Genomic DNA, 15249 nt, shown 5'->3' with positions numbered 1-15249 from the left:
AGATAAAAGTCACATCTAAAGATGTAACTTTTATCTAACAGGAGGTTAAAATCCCCCTTTTTAGTGATTTTTTTTCTATCAAGAAAGTGTGTTTTTTAATTGGGTCTGGTGTCTCTCATCTTCCTCTTGACAATACCCCATAGATTCTCTTTAGGGTTTAAGTCAGGCGAGTTTGCTGGCCAATCAACCACAGTGATTCTGTGGTTATTAAACCAGGTATTGGTGCTTTTGGCAGTGTGGACAGGTGCCAAGTCCTGCTGGAAAATGATCTTTCCATCTCCAAAAAGCTTGTTGGCAGAGGGAAGCGTGAAGTGCTCTAATATTTCCTGGTAGATGGCTGCACTGACTTTGGTCTTGATAAAACACAGTGGACCTACACCAGCAGATGACATGGCTCCCCAAACCATCATTGATTGTGGAAACTTCATACTAGACCTCGAACAGCTTGGATTGTGGCTCTCCACTCTTCCTCCAGACTCTGGGACCTGGATTTCTAAATGAAATGCAAAATTTACTTTAATCTTAAAACAACACCTTGGACCACTGAGCAACAGTCCAGTTCTTTTTCTCCTTGGCCCAGGTAAGATGCTTCTGGTGTTGTCTATTGGTCATGAGTGGCTTGACACAAGGAATGTGACACTTGTAGCCCATGTCCTGGATATGTCTGTGTGTGGTGGCTCTTGAAGCACTGACTCCAGCAGCAGTCCACTCCTTGTGAATCTCACCCCAAAATTTTGAATCGCCTTTTCTTAACAATCCTATCAAGGCTGTGGTTATCTCGGTTGCTTGTGCACCTATTTCTACCACACTTTTTCCTTCCACCCAACTTTCCATTAATATGCTTGAATACAGCAGTCTGTGAACAGACAGCTTGACCTTTTGTGGCTTATCCTCCTTGTGGAGTGTGTCAATGACTGCCTTCTGGACATCTGTCAAGTCAGCAGTCTTCCCCATGATTGTGTAGCCTACTGAACCAGACTAAGGGACCATTTTAAACGGTTAGGAATCCTTTGCAGGTGTTTTTTGGTAATTATTCTAATTTTCTGAGATAATGACTTTTGGGTTTTCATTTGCTTTAAGCCATAATCATCAACATTAACAGAAATAAACACTTGAAATAGATCACTCTGTGTGTAATGGCTATATAATATACGCATTTCCCTTTTTGTATTGAATTACTGAAATAAATGACCTTTTTGACGATATTCTAATTTAGTGAGGTGCACTTGTATATAAGACCACGTGCACAGGATGAGTATTTGTTTTTTTGGCTCAGTATTTGTAAGTCAAAACAGGAGAGGGTGAAAAATGCAAAACCTGTGTTTCTATTAGAGATGAGGGACCCGTGCGTGGGTGTTCTGGTTCGCCAGGTTCTGCAGAACTAAAGTTAAAAGTTCAGTTCTTTCCACAAACTTGATCCCAACTTGACCCCGAGCCCCATATAAGTCAATGGAGACCCAAACTTGTGTGCTGTAAAATGGGTATAAAATATTCGTAGTAAGGGCTTTGGGGCTACAAAAGGAAGAAAAGTGGATGCAATTGCTCTGGAAACAAATGTAGTTAGGGAATAAATAAAAAAAATAAAAATTACTAACCCTTCGGCTTGATGCCAGCTGTCAATTCACAGCTCACATCAAACCAAAAAGTATTAAGCTGATGGACACCGCACAAGGGCAATCGGGAAGAGCCGGGCAAAGCCCCAGAATTGGCACATCTAATGGATGCAGCACTTCTGAGGCGCCTGTGGGCTGCTATGTTTAGTTTGGAAGGGACAAAATAATCATGGCCCTTCCCACCCTGTTAATACCAGCCCAAGCTGTCTGCTTTACCTTGGCTGGTTATAAAAATAGGGGGATCCCAGTCCTTTTTTTTAAAATATTTCAGTAATTTTAAAAAATAGTGTGGGATCCCCTTTATTTTTGGTAACCTCCCAAGGTAAAGGTAACCGCTGAGGGTTGCAGCCCACAGTTGCCTGCTTCACCTGTGCTGGTTATCATAAATAGGTGGGGGCCCATTTTTTTTCCTTTACTGTTCACAGCAGCGTACAGGCAACTTCCACATGCAATTAAGCTTGTTGATTTGGTTGCGCAAAAGCCTTATTAACCTACGAACAGTACCCAAACTCCAAACTCGGACGCAGACTCGTTTGCTCATCCCTAGTTTCTTTTATACTTTTATTCTGATTGTTCCACTATAAAAGCCGGACTAAATACTCAACATGTGCACGTAGCCTTACACAGTCAGCATCTGTCCTTTATGAAGCAGGCTCGGCTCCTGCATCGGCTTCATAATCTTCTTAGTGACCTATGATGTAAATGTACATTATAGGTCATTAGAAAGTAAGACGTCAACCAAGTGATACATTGTTATCAGTTCTCTGGTGAATTGTGGACAACATTTATAAAGTTTTTGTCTTTCCATTTAGACTAATAATCCCCGGGGTAAAATGTTCTGCTCCCAAAATCACTCCATCATCTAATTCTACAATGACCTGTGGAATCAGACATCCTGTGTTTGCCGCGTCCACTGTAAGTTTCTCAATTACACTTGTTTATCTAATGTTTTTCTCCAGAGTAAAAAAAAATGAATAAGCAGGGCCTTAAAGTGTAACCATCATTATAGGACCCAGGAGCAGTTGCAGCAGAATGTCTGCGTCTGCCTGCAGCTCCTCCCTTACCCTCTCTTTCTAACTCCGTAGAACTTTATGAGAACCAATTGTTATCTCCTATCTCAGTAAGGTCCCACTCACACTTGCGCTATTTTGACGCAAACGGAATCCGTCACTAATGTAGTACAGTTTATTTATTTACAGTGGAAGCGCGACATCATGTGGACACAAGCGGGTACTGCATGACACACACACGCGCCATAGTAACGCGCTTCTGTCGCGGGCGGAGGAGGGGACGCTGCTCTCTCCCACTGCTCGGGTCCGGCTGCCCGCTGCTGCTGCGGCCTCTGCTGCTCGGTGGCTCGAGCGATGGGCCGGATCCCGCGGACTCGAGCGGCGCTCCTCACCCGTGAGTGAAAAGGGGTTTGGTTTTGGGGATTTATTGTCCGTGACGCCACCCACGGTTGTGGTGATTGTGTGGACACCACCGCTGCTCTGTATGGGGATCCCGGGAGCGGTGACAGGGAGCAGCTTTGTTGTTATTTCTCCCCTCTGTGGGTAGGGGGTTGGTTGTCCCGGGGCCCGGTGATGGGGTAGGGGTGGATGGCAGGCCGGGTGCGGGGCCTGGTGAGGTGCAGGGTCGCGGGGGGCAGCGCTGTGCCGTACGGCACGGTGGTACTCACGCAGCCTGAGACGGTGACACAGTTCTCGGTAAAACACACGGCTGGAAAGACGGTTCCCACGGACGGCTGCTGTTGCTTTTCCCCGGTAGTTAACGGTGACTGTTTCTTTCCCTGCACCTTGTGTAATGTTGGTAGCGATGGATTCCCACCGGTAACCCGCTCCCCGACTTGGATATGGGCCGGAGGAGCCCCTCTTTGCCCGCAGGCGCTGGCCCTGAGAAACTGGTGCCTTGGCGGTGGCGGTGTCTCTCTCATACGGTTGGACTGTTGCCTTCAATCGGGACTTAGCTGTTTGGAGACCCGGAGGTCCCCTTCACTGACGGATTTGGCAAATTTACGTCGACTCCAAGTCTTGCCGGGATCCGAAAGGCCCCTGCCAATGGTGCTGGCTTCTCCTTGTGTACCGGTCCGGTACCGCCGGGCCACCACCCGTCCGCGGGTCCTTACGGTAACTCCGATCAGCCTCCACTGCAGATGGTCACCGCCGTCTGCTAACCTTGCTGTCTCTGTCCGGGGCACACACCCGGACTAACTTCAGGCTCTCAAACTGTCACTTTTTCTCCTTCCACTTGCTCCTCTACCACTCAACTCCTCTCTTTCCTCTCCAAAACTCTATCTCTAACTGCCTGGTTTTCCCGCCTCCAGGACTGTGAACTCCTCGGTGGGCGGAGCCAACCGCCTGGCCCACCCCCTGGTGAGGACATCAGCCCCTGGAGGAAGGCAACAAGGGTTTCAGGTCTAGCTTAGGTGTACCTAACCGGGGTGTAGGGTGTGGTGATGTCATTACCTGTGACCCCTGGCTTGCCCAGGGCATCACACTTCCACTGTAAATAAATGAACTGTACTACATTAGTGACGGATTCCGTTTGCGTCAAAATAGCGCAAGTGTGAAACTAGCCTACGGGCTCATTCATACATCCGTTTTCGCTTACAAGTGATATCCATGTGTTTCACTGATAGCATTCGTAATTATGATAGTGGGTGGACTGTGACTTTAGCGCTGGGGTCCTGGGTTCAAATCCCACCAAGGACAACATCTGCAAGGAGTTTGTATGTTCTCCCTGTGTTTGCGTAGGTTTCCTCCCACACTCCAAAGACATACAGATAGTGAATTTAGATTGTGAGCCCCAGTGGGGACAGTGATGCTAATGTCTGTATAGCGTTGCGGCATATGATTGAGCAATGCATAATAAATGTGGCTGTTCACATGTCTGTAAATTTGAAAACAAAGTGTCAGATGACATTTGGCAATGAAAATCTATGGGTCCGTGAAAAATTGGGCAGCTCTCGGATGTCACCTGTGTGCTGTCTATTTTTCACGAACTAATGGATAGGAGAAAGTGGAGAAATCATTTTTTTCCTCATCAGACGAAAATTGATGAAACTCAGAACAAACTCTGAGCAAAAGCACTAATGAAACATGATCAATTTTCTCGTGTGTGTATGTTTCTGTATAATATATATATATACCGTATATATTTTATCGATCAATACTTTGAAATATTAAATACATGTAGCACACGGATGGCACATGCATGTGTTTTTCACTGACCCATAGACTTGTATCGGCCTTTTTTATCCCTGCTGCCGGAAAAAAACACGAACATGTGAATAGCACCATAGATTATAATGGGTACATGTTGTATAAGTGGAAAAAATGGATGCCACACGTACCGGAATGAGCCTTAACAGTCCGATATTCTTTAACTTAAATATTTCCATAGTGCACAGCCTTTAGGGAACAGTCCTTAAGGCACACGCAAAACATTTGGCTCTGTGTATCAGACGGCAATCTTTTTATATATATATATATATATATATATATATATATATATAATGTTTGGGAATACAAATTAGTTGTATTGTTTAAAGGGGTTTTCCATTTTCAGATTTATTTTTTTTATTGTGCTCTACTCACCTTTCCCCGGTCCAGTGCCATATCTCCGACACGTCCCCGGTGTATGTTATTGTAACGGGTGTGTCATGGGTTTTGTTTGTTTTTTTTTTTTAATCAAAAAGTGAAAATCCATCCAACCACGTCAAGGTATACCTTTAGTATGGATTGTCCCTATCACTAATGTCTCATCTCTCTATGTGCCAAGCCAGGCACTGAACGGGGGAAATAAAAAGAAACCAGGAGTAGCTCACTATCAATACCTTGTCTAAAAGATGAATGGATAAGGGTGCCAAGCTCTGAAACCCCCCAACATATGCTACAAACAGTGGGGCCCACTGGTCCAATATACACACTGTGATGGGGTCCTTCTCCGATATCACCCAATCAACAGAGCGAGAGATAGGTGAAAAATCAAAAAAACATTTATTCCAAGCAAAACAGAATGTCCATTAAATAAGCCACCACTCGGAGGGTAAAAATAGTCCAGAAATGGCATAAATGTCCCGGAGTTCAGTCACAATCCTCCAGCAGTACTTCTCCTGAGAAATCAGGGTTTCTCGCATTCTCTCTGGGGTGCTGTCCGCAGCCTCAGCGTCTCCCTCAGAGGTTTAACCTTACTCCTTCTCTCGTCTCCTGCTCAGCCAGACTGAATCACTAAACCTTCAGGTAAGCAGAGAGTTTAGGTGGATTCCAGGTCCCCTCCCACACACCTAGGGACAGAAGCACTTCAAGGAGTTATAACCCTGCAGACAGGATAAACAATACATCAAATAGACAGACCACCACACCCAAAACATGAGCCCACACAAAATGGTACATGCCCCATAATATCCCACCATCACACACACATTTACATACACTGTGTGTCAGCACACTGCTAAAGGAGGGTGGGTCCTATTTTTTTCAGATTTTGGGAATGTGAGTCCCTCCTGTCACACCCTTATCCCTCAGCACCCTTATCCACTTATCTTTCCCAGACAAGCTGTATGTTGGTTTCTTTTCGCTTCCCCAGTTTAAATGAGGTCTGTCTTGGCACATAGAGAGTTGAGCCGTTAGTGATATCCATATAAGGGTACGCTCACACGAGCGTATAACTCGCATGAGTATCGGACCGCATCACTCGGTGCGGCCGCACATTCTCCGGACAGGAGCATGTCAGCCGCATAGAAATACATGCAGCTGAGCCGCTCCTGTCAGCAGAGAAGCTAGCCGCGCCGGGTGATGCGGTCCGATACTCATGCGAGTTATACGCTCGTGTGAGCGTACCCTAAAGGTTCACCTTGACTTGGTTGGACTTTTTTTTGCATTTTTGAAGTTTATTTTCTAGTTTCCATGAAATAACATGACTTTGCTCAGCTGTAATAATATTTATATATCTGTTCATGTAGGAGACATTTTCTATTATTTGGCAACCAACGGAAAATACATTTTCTGCTCCGGAAGCCACAATTTATTATGTGGTTGACAAGTAAGTATACTTTTATATTTAGTAAATTTAGTGGATTTTAACCTATGTATCCTATCTAATCAGCAAATGTGCTCTTCTTTCACCTTTAGGATTGCCAAGAACAAATTATTAGCGGTTACGTATTGTGATTGTACCTACACAACATCGCCAATTATATTTATTCTGTCCATGTGTCATCATTTTTGCCTTTATGTAAAACTACACACATGTTCAGTCTTTAGTTTTTGCAAATCCTATCACTAAGATTCCAATATGATGCTGGTTTTGACAATCCATAATCTTGAACCCACAATTCTAGATTACCTGGGGGTTGTCCAGTCACATGTATGAGAATAAGGAATGGGTTAATGTCTTCGGGACTGCCAAGTCTCATTGGGTGTAGTAATTCTCACAAGAACACTCTGAAATAAAGACTAAGATGGGTACATACAGGGAGTGTCTAATTACTATGCAGCTATGTATCTTGATATTTGCTATTATGTAAGAAATTTCTGCATATTCATGAAGGATATAAATAAAGGAGCACTTCAGAACTTCTTGGAAATCACAGTCTGTAGATTTCTTATTTTTACTAACTATAAGCTATTCCCAGAACCCCTCAAGTTGGAGTTATTGATACATTGCTCTAACACCCCATATGGATAACCAATCCATAGGATAGATAATCAATATAAGGTCAATAGGATACAACCTATAGTTAGCCTCAAATATTAGAAAACAAAAGTGTCCCTGGGAATGGGAGATCCTATAGACAACAATTACAGGTACACAAAGCAGATATTAATTTAATCATGCCAAGTTTATTAAGTGTTATAAAAAACACATATAAAGTGTTAAAGAATACTTTAAATATAGGCAACACAGATGAGGAATAGGGGGAAAATCGCACTACTTAGAGTAGCTGTCTGAGACAAGTATGATCCGCAATTACATATATTCCGGCTAATGTACATAAATATGATTTATATATATATGTCTAGTTCATATAGCATATAGACTATGGTTACAAGTGAGAGATATGAATGCTGCTAGGGTGCAGTTGCCAACAGTGTTGGAAAATACCAACACCTCTAATTATTATAAGGACAGTATATTCCCATGCAGCAGTCACTCCCACACTTAATTATCTCATACTATGCCAACACTATGAACCAGAGACTTTATAGTAGATTACCTATAGCCGGGCTGATATAAATAAGTATGATTTATACATGTGTCTAGTTCATATAGCGTATGGACTATGGTCCTAAATGCGAGATATGAATGCTGCTGGGATGCAGTTGCCAGCAGAGTGTTGGAAAATACCAGCACCTCTACATATGTAATAAGGCCGTATGCTCCCATGCAGCAGTCGCTCCCACACTAAATTATCATGGAGGCCTCCTGACGAAACCGGAAGCGGTGAAACGCGCGTCAGGTGGGAGTGGCTGTCTGAGCGGGTGCCGATCGCTATACATATGGCTACAGGTAATTCACTATAAAGTTCCTGGTTCATAGTGCTGACATGATAATTTAGTGTGGGAGCGACTGCTGCATGGGAGCATACGGCCTTATTACATATGTAGAGGTGCTGGTATTTTCCAACACTCTGCTGGCAACTGCATCCCAGCAGCATTCATATCTCGCATTTAGGACCATAGTCCATACGCTATATGAACTAGACACATGTATAAATCATACTTATTTATATCAGCCCGGCTATAGGTAATCTACTATAAAGTCTCTGGTTCATAGTGTTGGCATAGTATGAGATAATTAAGTGTGGGAGTGACTGCTGCATGGGAATATACTGTCCTTATAATAATTAGAGGTATTGGTATTTTCCAACACTGTTGGCAACTGCACCCTAGCAGCATTCATATCTCTCACTTGTAACCATAGTCTATATGCTATATGAACTAGACATATATATAAATCATATTTATGTACATTAGCCGGAATATATGTAATTGCGGATCATACTTGTCTCAGACAGCTACTCTAAGTAGTGCGATTTTCCCCCTATTCCTCATCTGTGTTGCCTATATTTAAAGTATTCTTTAACACTTTATATGTGTTTTTTATAACACTTAATAAACTTGGCATGATTAAATTAATATCTGCTTTGTGTACCTGTAATTGTTGTCTATAAGGTCAATAGGAGTCCGACACGTGTTACCCCCACCAATCAATAGGTACAAAGCTCTGGAGGTTGCTGGATTTAAACAATGTGAACAGAACTGCAAAGCCGGGCTCCATTTAATGTGTAGTAGCCATTGCCAAGGACGCAGAACGGCTCCAATTCAAAAGAATAGTATACAATCACCATAAGTAATAAGTAATCTCTGCATGTTTTCACTTAAAGAGGCATTCTCAAATTATGAATTTGTTTTATTTAGATCGATAACAGGAAAACAACAAGTTTGCAATTGACTTGCTTTTTCGAACTGCTATCATTTTCTTGAAATTACAGCTTTTGTCTTTCATAGTGTACAGCTTCTTTCCATGGAACGTATACACTAATGCCTGGCCAAGTGTGCACAGTACTTACATTAAAATATGACTTTAAGCCTCATGCATATGGCAGAGCTGTACACAGTAACCTTGTACACAAAGTACATGTAATGGGGTCTAGTACACTCAAAATGGCATCATTTCATGAAATTATTTTTACCTACAACACATGCTTCAAGAACAGATCAGCTCAACAATACAAAATACTATGAAATACATCACTAGTAATTCGTTATTATTGGGCTATTTTTCTAGCACATTTTTCATTTATGGATAAACCTAAAGAGAAAGGTAAAAGAAGGCAAAACAATTATTGAAAATGAAATTTTATTTTAAAGAAACTCTGTTATTTTTCTTGATAGTCTCCTCAGGACTTCCAATGTCAGAATTGTTAACTCTGGTTGTTAGAAATTTACTTTTGGTAGTTGGGAAAAAAAAACAGGCGCTTATACTGATTATTTACTTAATATAGAAATCTACTATTTTTTTTTTATATATATAACTTCATTTATTTCAGCTTTAACAACGTCTCCGCACCGCTGGTTCAGAAAACTGTGTTGCCTGTGAGACATTCATTCAGCGCTGTCCTCTCTGTGTAAGTCTGGGAAATTCTTCTTGCATTAAGTGTTTTGAAGAGAACAGCATAAGATATTTTCTATATTATATTATAATGAACTATAGTCCTCCATATAGTGTAATGCACTCTCTTAGTTCTCCATCTATTACAATGCACCCCATAGTCCTTCATATAGTATAATGCACCCACATAATTCTTCATATATTATAATAAACCCTCATAGTCCTCTGTATAGTATAATGGACCCCCATAGTCTTCCATATATTATAATGCACCCCATAGTCCTTCATATATTATAATGCACCCCATAGTCCTCCATATATTATAATGCACCCCATACTCCTTCACATAGTATAATGGACCCACATAATCCTCTATATATTATAATGAACCCCCATAGTCCTCCAAATAGTGTAATGAAGCCCCATAGTCCTCTAAATAGTATAATACACACCCCATAGTCCTCCATATATTTTAATGCACTCCCCATAGTCCTCCATATATTATCATGCATACCCCATAGTCCTTCATATATTATAATACACACCCCATAGTCCTCCATATACAGTATTTTAATGTACTCCCCATAGCCCTCCATATATTATAATGCACACCCCAGAGTCTTCCATATATTTTAATGCACACCCCAGTCCTCCATATATTATAATTCAAACCCCAGAGTCCTCCATATATTATAATACATACCCCATAGTTCTCCTAACAGTATACTCACTGACTTTAAAAAAATAAAATAAAATACTCCTCCTATTTCCCTTGCTGCTTCGGTCTCTGCAGTGGCTTATGCTCCGCAGCACTGCACATCTCGGCACAGCGGGTGCGTAGAAGTGACTTTATCGTGCACCGCTATGCTTAGACATCAAAACGCAGACACAGCGGGACAATGATGCAGGAGAGAGTTGACGGTTCACTCTTTCATCACTGCTTTCAACTGTATCTGCATCCGCGATGCCCATATAGTTGAAAGTGCAATGCCGGGCAGGGGGACCCATTGCCAGCTCTGATTTTGGGCCCCCCAACTCATGGGCCCCATAGCGGCCGTGTGGTCTGCCGCTATTGGCGGTATGCCACTGTTCATAAAGGAAAGCAACATGTTTTGCAAAAATAATCTGAATTTGTAGGATACACAATCAGTACTAGGAGTCCTCATTGCTCCAAATAAAACTTTGCTTAAAATGAAAACAGCAACTTATTTCCATATTCTAGTGACCTTAATTTGGTTTGGCTGCTTCTGACATGGTTACATTACACAATAATTGTACATTATGTAAGGCTATTGTGTCAAAGAGCAACACCCAACAACACCTCATAGACAGAGATAGAGAGATACAGTAGATATCTAAGTAGAAAAAATGGAACAGCACCAATATACAAAAAGAAAAATAGGGTGCAAAGGCCTTACATACAATGATACCTATGATAGATACAATGATACCTATGATACATACAATGATACAATACAGTTGTAGGTAGATAGAAGAAGACTCCTGAAAATCAAAAATAAAATGGACCTTTTATTAGCCTGTGTGTCGTGGTGACGTTTCGGTCAGACAACCTTCCTCAAGCAGTGCTTATGGATAACTGAGAGGTTTACAGAATATAGCAATGTTGAGATAGCTCACAATTACAAGCTAATTTATATAACTAGTCTAAAGAACTATTACAAACATTGACCCATGTGGCGATGTTTCGGTTACTGTGAACCTTTCTCAAACAAAAAATAAGGAAAGTTCACATCATAAACTGAGTAGTGATGAGCGAATAGTAACTATTTGTGTTTGCATTATGCTTACCGAATATCGAGTACTATTCCGGTATTTATCATGGCAAGAAAAATGCTCGGGTTCCCCCTTGACTAGCATGAGGTTCTTTATTCCTGATGAATATTACTGTGGGATTCGTTCCAAATAATGTGAACTCGAATAGTTACTATTCACCCGTCACCGGATCCAAAACATCTTCACATGGGCCAATAAAGCTCATTACCTTTCACTCATTTTTTGAGTGCTGCTTCCTTTTTTCCACCATCCATTCTTCTCTTTGCAGGATATTGTCCGGCAGCACACATTATGTTGCGTTGTGTATCAAATGCAATTTAATTGCAGTCACCATTATCCAATATTTTTTCCCTGTTTTAGGCCATGTGCACACCTTGAGTATTTTGTGGGTTTTTAACTCAGTATTCATAGCCAAAACCAGGAGTGGGTAAAAATTCAGAAATGGTGCCGTGTTTCTATTATGCTGGATTCACACTGGCGTATAGCATCTGATCCGAGAGAATCTGATCTTACATATTAATGACAGTCACCTCAAACTCTGCTCCTAACGTGAGACGAGTGTCATTTACTGTGCTCAGATTCTTTGGCATACGAGAATCGGATCACAGGTGAGAAGATGGAGAGATTAATTTCCCCATCTTCTCCATTGTCTCACTGTCATAAAGTGGAATAACTGACCAGCTTATTTAAAGGGAACCTGTAAGGTTAAATATGCACCCAGAGCCAGGAGCAGTTCTGGGTGCATATTGTAAATCCTTGCCTAACTGTCCCTGTATGTAGTAGCATAGATAAACAGATGTTTAGAAAAAGTATTACAAAAGATAATTTCTTATATGCTAATTCCCTTGGCTAGTCGGCCCAAATAGCATGCTTGCACGCCCTTGTGAGCGTACTAACATGCTAATGAATGCGCAGTGATGCTGCACATAGCTCACTCACTCCGGCGGCTGGCGGAGGATGGATGCACATTGGGAATGTTCAGGAGTCCTCAGCACTTCGAGTCATGCGCACTGTACCTCACTGAAGCCGGGAAGCTTACACACGGCATCACTTTAGTAAGCATGATCGGAGGTCCCAGGAAACCCGATTATGTGCAGTGTGCATCCATCCTTCACCGGCCACAATCAAGAGTGAGATATGTGCGGCGTCACTGCGCATTCATTATTAGTACGTTAGTACACCCACAGGAGTGTGCTAACATGCAATGTGGGTCGACTAGCCAAGGGAACTAACGCCCTTGCAACTAGTCACTGGCCTCATTAGCATATAATAAGCAATCTTTAGAAATACTTTTAGAACTCTTTATCTATGCTAGTGTATAGAGGGACTGTTAGGCAGGAATCATTAATATGCACCCAGAACTGCTCGTGGTTCTGCGTGCATATTGGACCTGACAGGTTCTCTTTAATAGCCAGACCTCTTCATGTTCAGCGCTGGATTAGCTACTGAAATGACCCATGTGAGCATGTGTTTTGCCAATGTGCAGACATGGAGGTCTGGAAATAATCTAAGATGTGTGGAATGTTCTTGTTTTAGCGCTCACATGCTGAAGCTGATACCCAGGTGCCTCCGCAGCTTCAGGTTATATAATCTAATGCCTGCTTTACACACTTCAATAAATCTTTCAATCCGTCGTCGGGGTCAAGTTGTAAGTGACGCACATCCGGCATCGTTCGTGACGTATTTGCGTGTGACACCTACGTGCGATCAAGATTGAACACAAATACGGTGATCGCATACACGTTGTTTATTCCTCATACATTGGATGTTTTGTTGCACGAACCTAGTCAATTGAAACGTGTGACATCCCTCATACGATTTTGGTGTCTGATGCTATGTGCGCAGGTGTGCACTCTGCACCGCAGCTTAAAAAAGGTCCGCTTCAGAGCGCAGCTGAAAAGCTGCATTCTGAAGCACCTCACAATGTCTGTCATGCACTAATCTCTGTCAGTCGGTCACTATCTCTGTCCCTCTCTCTCTGTCCATGTCAGTCTATCCCTCTTACCCCCTCTCTCATACTCACCGATCCCCGATCACCGGCGCGGCTCTGCACGGCGTTCACACTGCTCCGGCGGCTTTTACTGTTTTGAAAAAGCCGGCCGCCCATTAAACAATCTCGTATTCCCTGCTTACCCCGCCCACCGGCGCCTATGATTGGTTACAGTGAGACACGCCCCCCACGCTGAGTGACAGGTGTCACACTGCACCCAATCACAGCAGCCGGTGGGCGTGTCTATACTGTGTAGTGAAATAAATAATTAAATAATTAAAAAAACCGGCGTGCGGTTACCCCCTAATTATAAAACCAGCCAGATAAAGCCATACGACTGAAGGCTGGTATTCTCAGGATGGGGAGCTCCACGTTATGGGGAGCCCCCCAGCCTAACAATATCAGCCAACAGCCGCCCAGAATTGCCGCATACATTATATGCGACAGTTCTGGGACTGTACCCGGCTCTTCCCGATTTGCCCTGGTGCGTTGGCAAATCGGGGTAATAAGGAGTTATTGGCAGCCCATAGCTGCCAATAAGTCCTAGATTAATCATGTCAGGCGTCTATGAGACACCTTCCATGATTAATCTGTAAATTACAGTAAATAAACACACACACCCGAAAAAAATCATTTATTTGAAATAAAAAACACAAACATATACCCTGGTTAACCACTTTAATAAGCCCCAAAAAGCCCTCCATGTCCGGCGTAATCCAGGATGCTCCAGCGTCGCTTCCAGGGCTGCTGCATGAAGGTGACAGGAGCTGCAGAAGACACAGCCGCTCCTGTCACCTCCACACAGCAACTGAAGACAGCTGCGCGATCAGCTGAGCTGTCACTGAGGTTACCCGCTGTCACTGGATCCAGCGGTGGATGCAGCGGTGGCCGCGGGTAACCTCAGTGACAGCTCAGCTGATCGCGCTACTCACCTCAGTTGCTGCGTGGAGGTGACCGGAGCGGCGGTGAGTAGCGCGATCAGCTAAGCTGTCACTGAGGTTACCCGTGGCCACCGCTGCATCCACCGCTGGATCCAGTGACAGCGGGTAACCTCAGTGACAGATCAGCTGATCGCGCGGCTGTCTTCAGTTGCTGTGTGGAGGTGACCGGAGCGGCTGTGTCTGCTGCAGCTCCGGTCACCTCCATGCAGCTGCGCTGGATGCGACGCTGGAGCATCCTGGCTTCCGCCGGACATGGAGGGCTTTTTGGGGCTGATTAAAGTGGTTAACCAGGGTATATGTTTGTGTTTTTTATTCCTAATAAATGATTTTTTTCGGGTTTGTGTGTTTATTTACTGTAATTTACAGATTAATCATGGAAGGTATCTCGGGGAGACGCCTGACATGATTAATCTAGGATTTAGTGGCAGCTATGGGCTGCCATTAACTCCTTATTACCCCGATTTGCCAACACACCAGGGCAAATCGGGAAGAGCCGGGTACAGTCCCAGAACTGTCGCATCTAATGCATTCGGCAATTCTGGGCGGCTGTTGGCTGATATTGTTAGGCTGGGGGGCTCCCCATAACGTGAAGCTCCCCATCCTGAGAATACCAGCCTTCAGCCGTATGGCTTTATCTGGCTGGTTTTAAAATTAGGGGGGACCGCACGCCGTTTTTTTTAATTATTTAATTTTTTATTTCACTATACAGTATAGACACGCCCACCGGCTGCTGTGATTGGGTGCAGTGTGACACCTATCACTCAGCGTGGGGGGCGTGTCTCACTGTAACCAATCA

At 43.2% G+C, this 15249-nt stretch overlaps 1 protein-coding gene across 1 annotated transcript in view; it reads left to right on the top strand.

Annotated features, from left to right (window-relative positions):
• ITGAE (integrin subunit alpha E) overlaps positions 1 to 15249 on the top strand; it is a 207118-nt gene that overhangs the window by 165896 nt on the left and 25973 nt on the right. Inside the window, exons 23-25 of the mRNA XM_075333152.1 lie at positions 2435 to 2528; positions 6577 to 6656; positions 9667 to 9744. Of these exons, the coding sequence (XP_075189267.1) occupies positions 2435 to 2528; positions 6577 to 6656; positions 9667 to 9744 (252 nt within the window). The remainder of the gene's footprint in view (positions 1 to 2434; positions 2529 to 6576; positions 6657 to 9666; positions 9745 to 15249) is intronic.

Source organism: Anomaloglossus baeobatrachus, chromosome 2, assembly GCF_048569485.1.
Source record: "Anomaloglossus baeobatrachus isolate aAnoBae1 chromosome 2, aAnoBae1.hap1, whole genome shotgun sequence".
NCBI classification, from domain to species: Eukaryota; Metazoa; Chordata; class Amphibia; order Anura; family Aromobatidae; genus Anomaloglossus; species Anomaloglossus baeobatrachus.
This window is presented reverse-complemented; position numbering and strand designations above follow the sequence as displayed.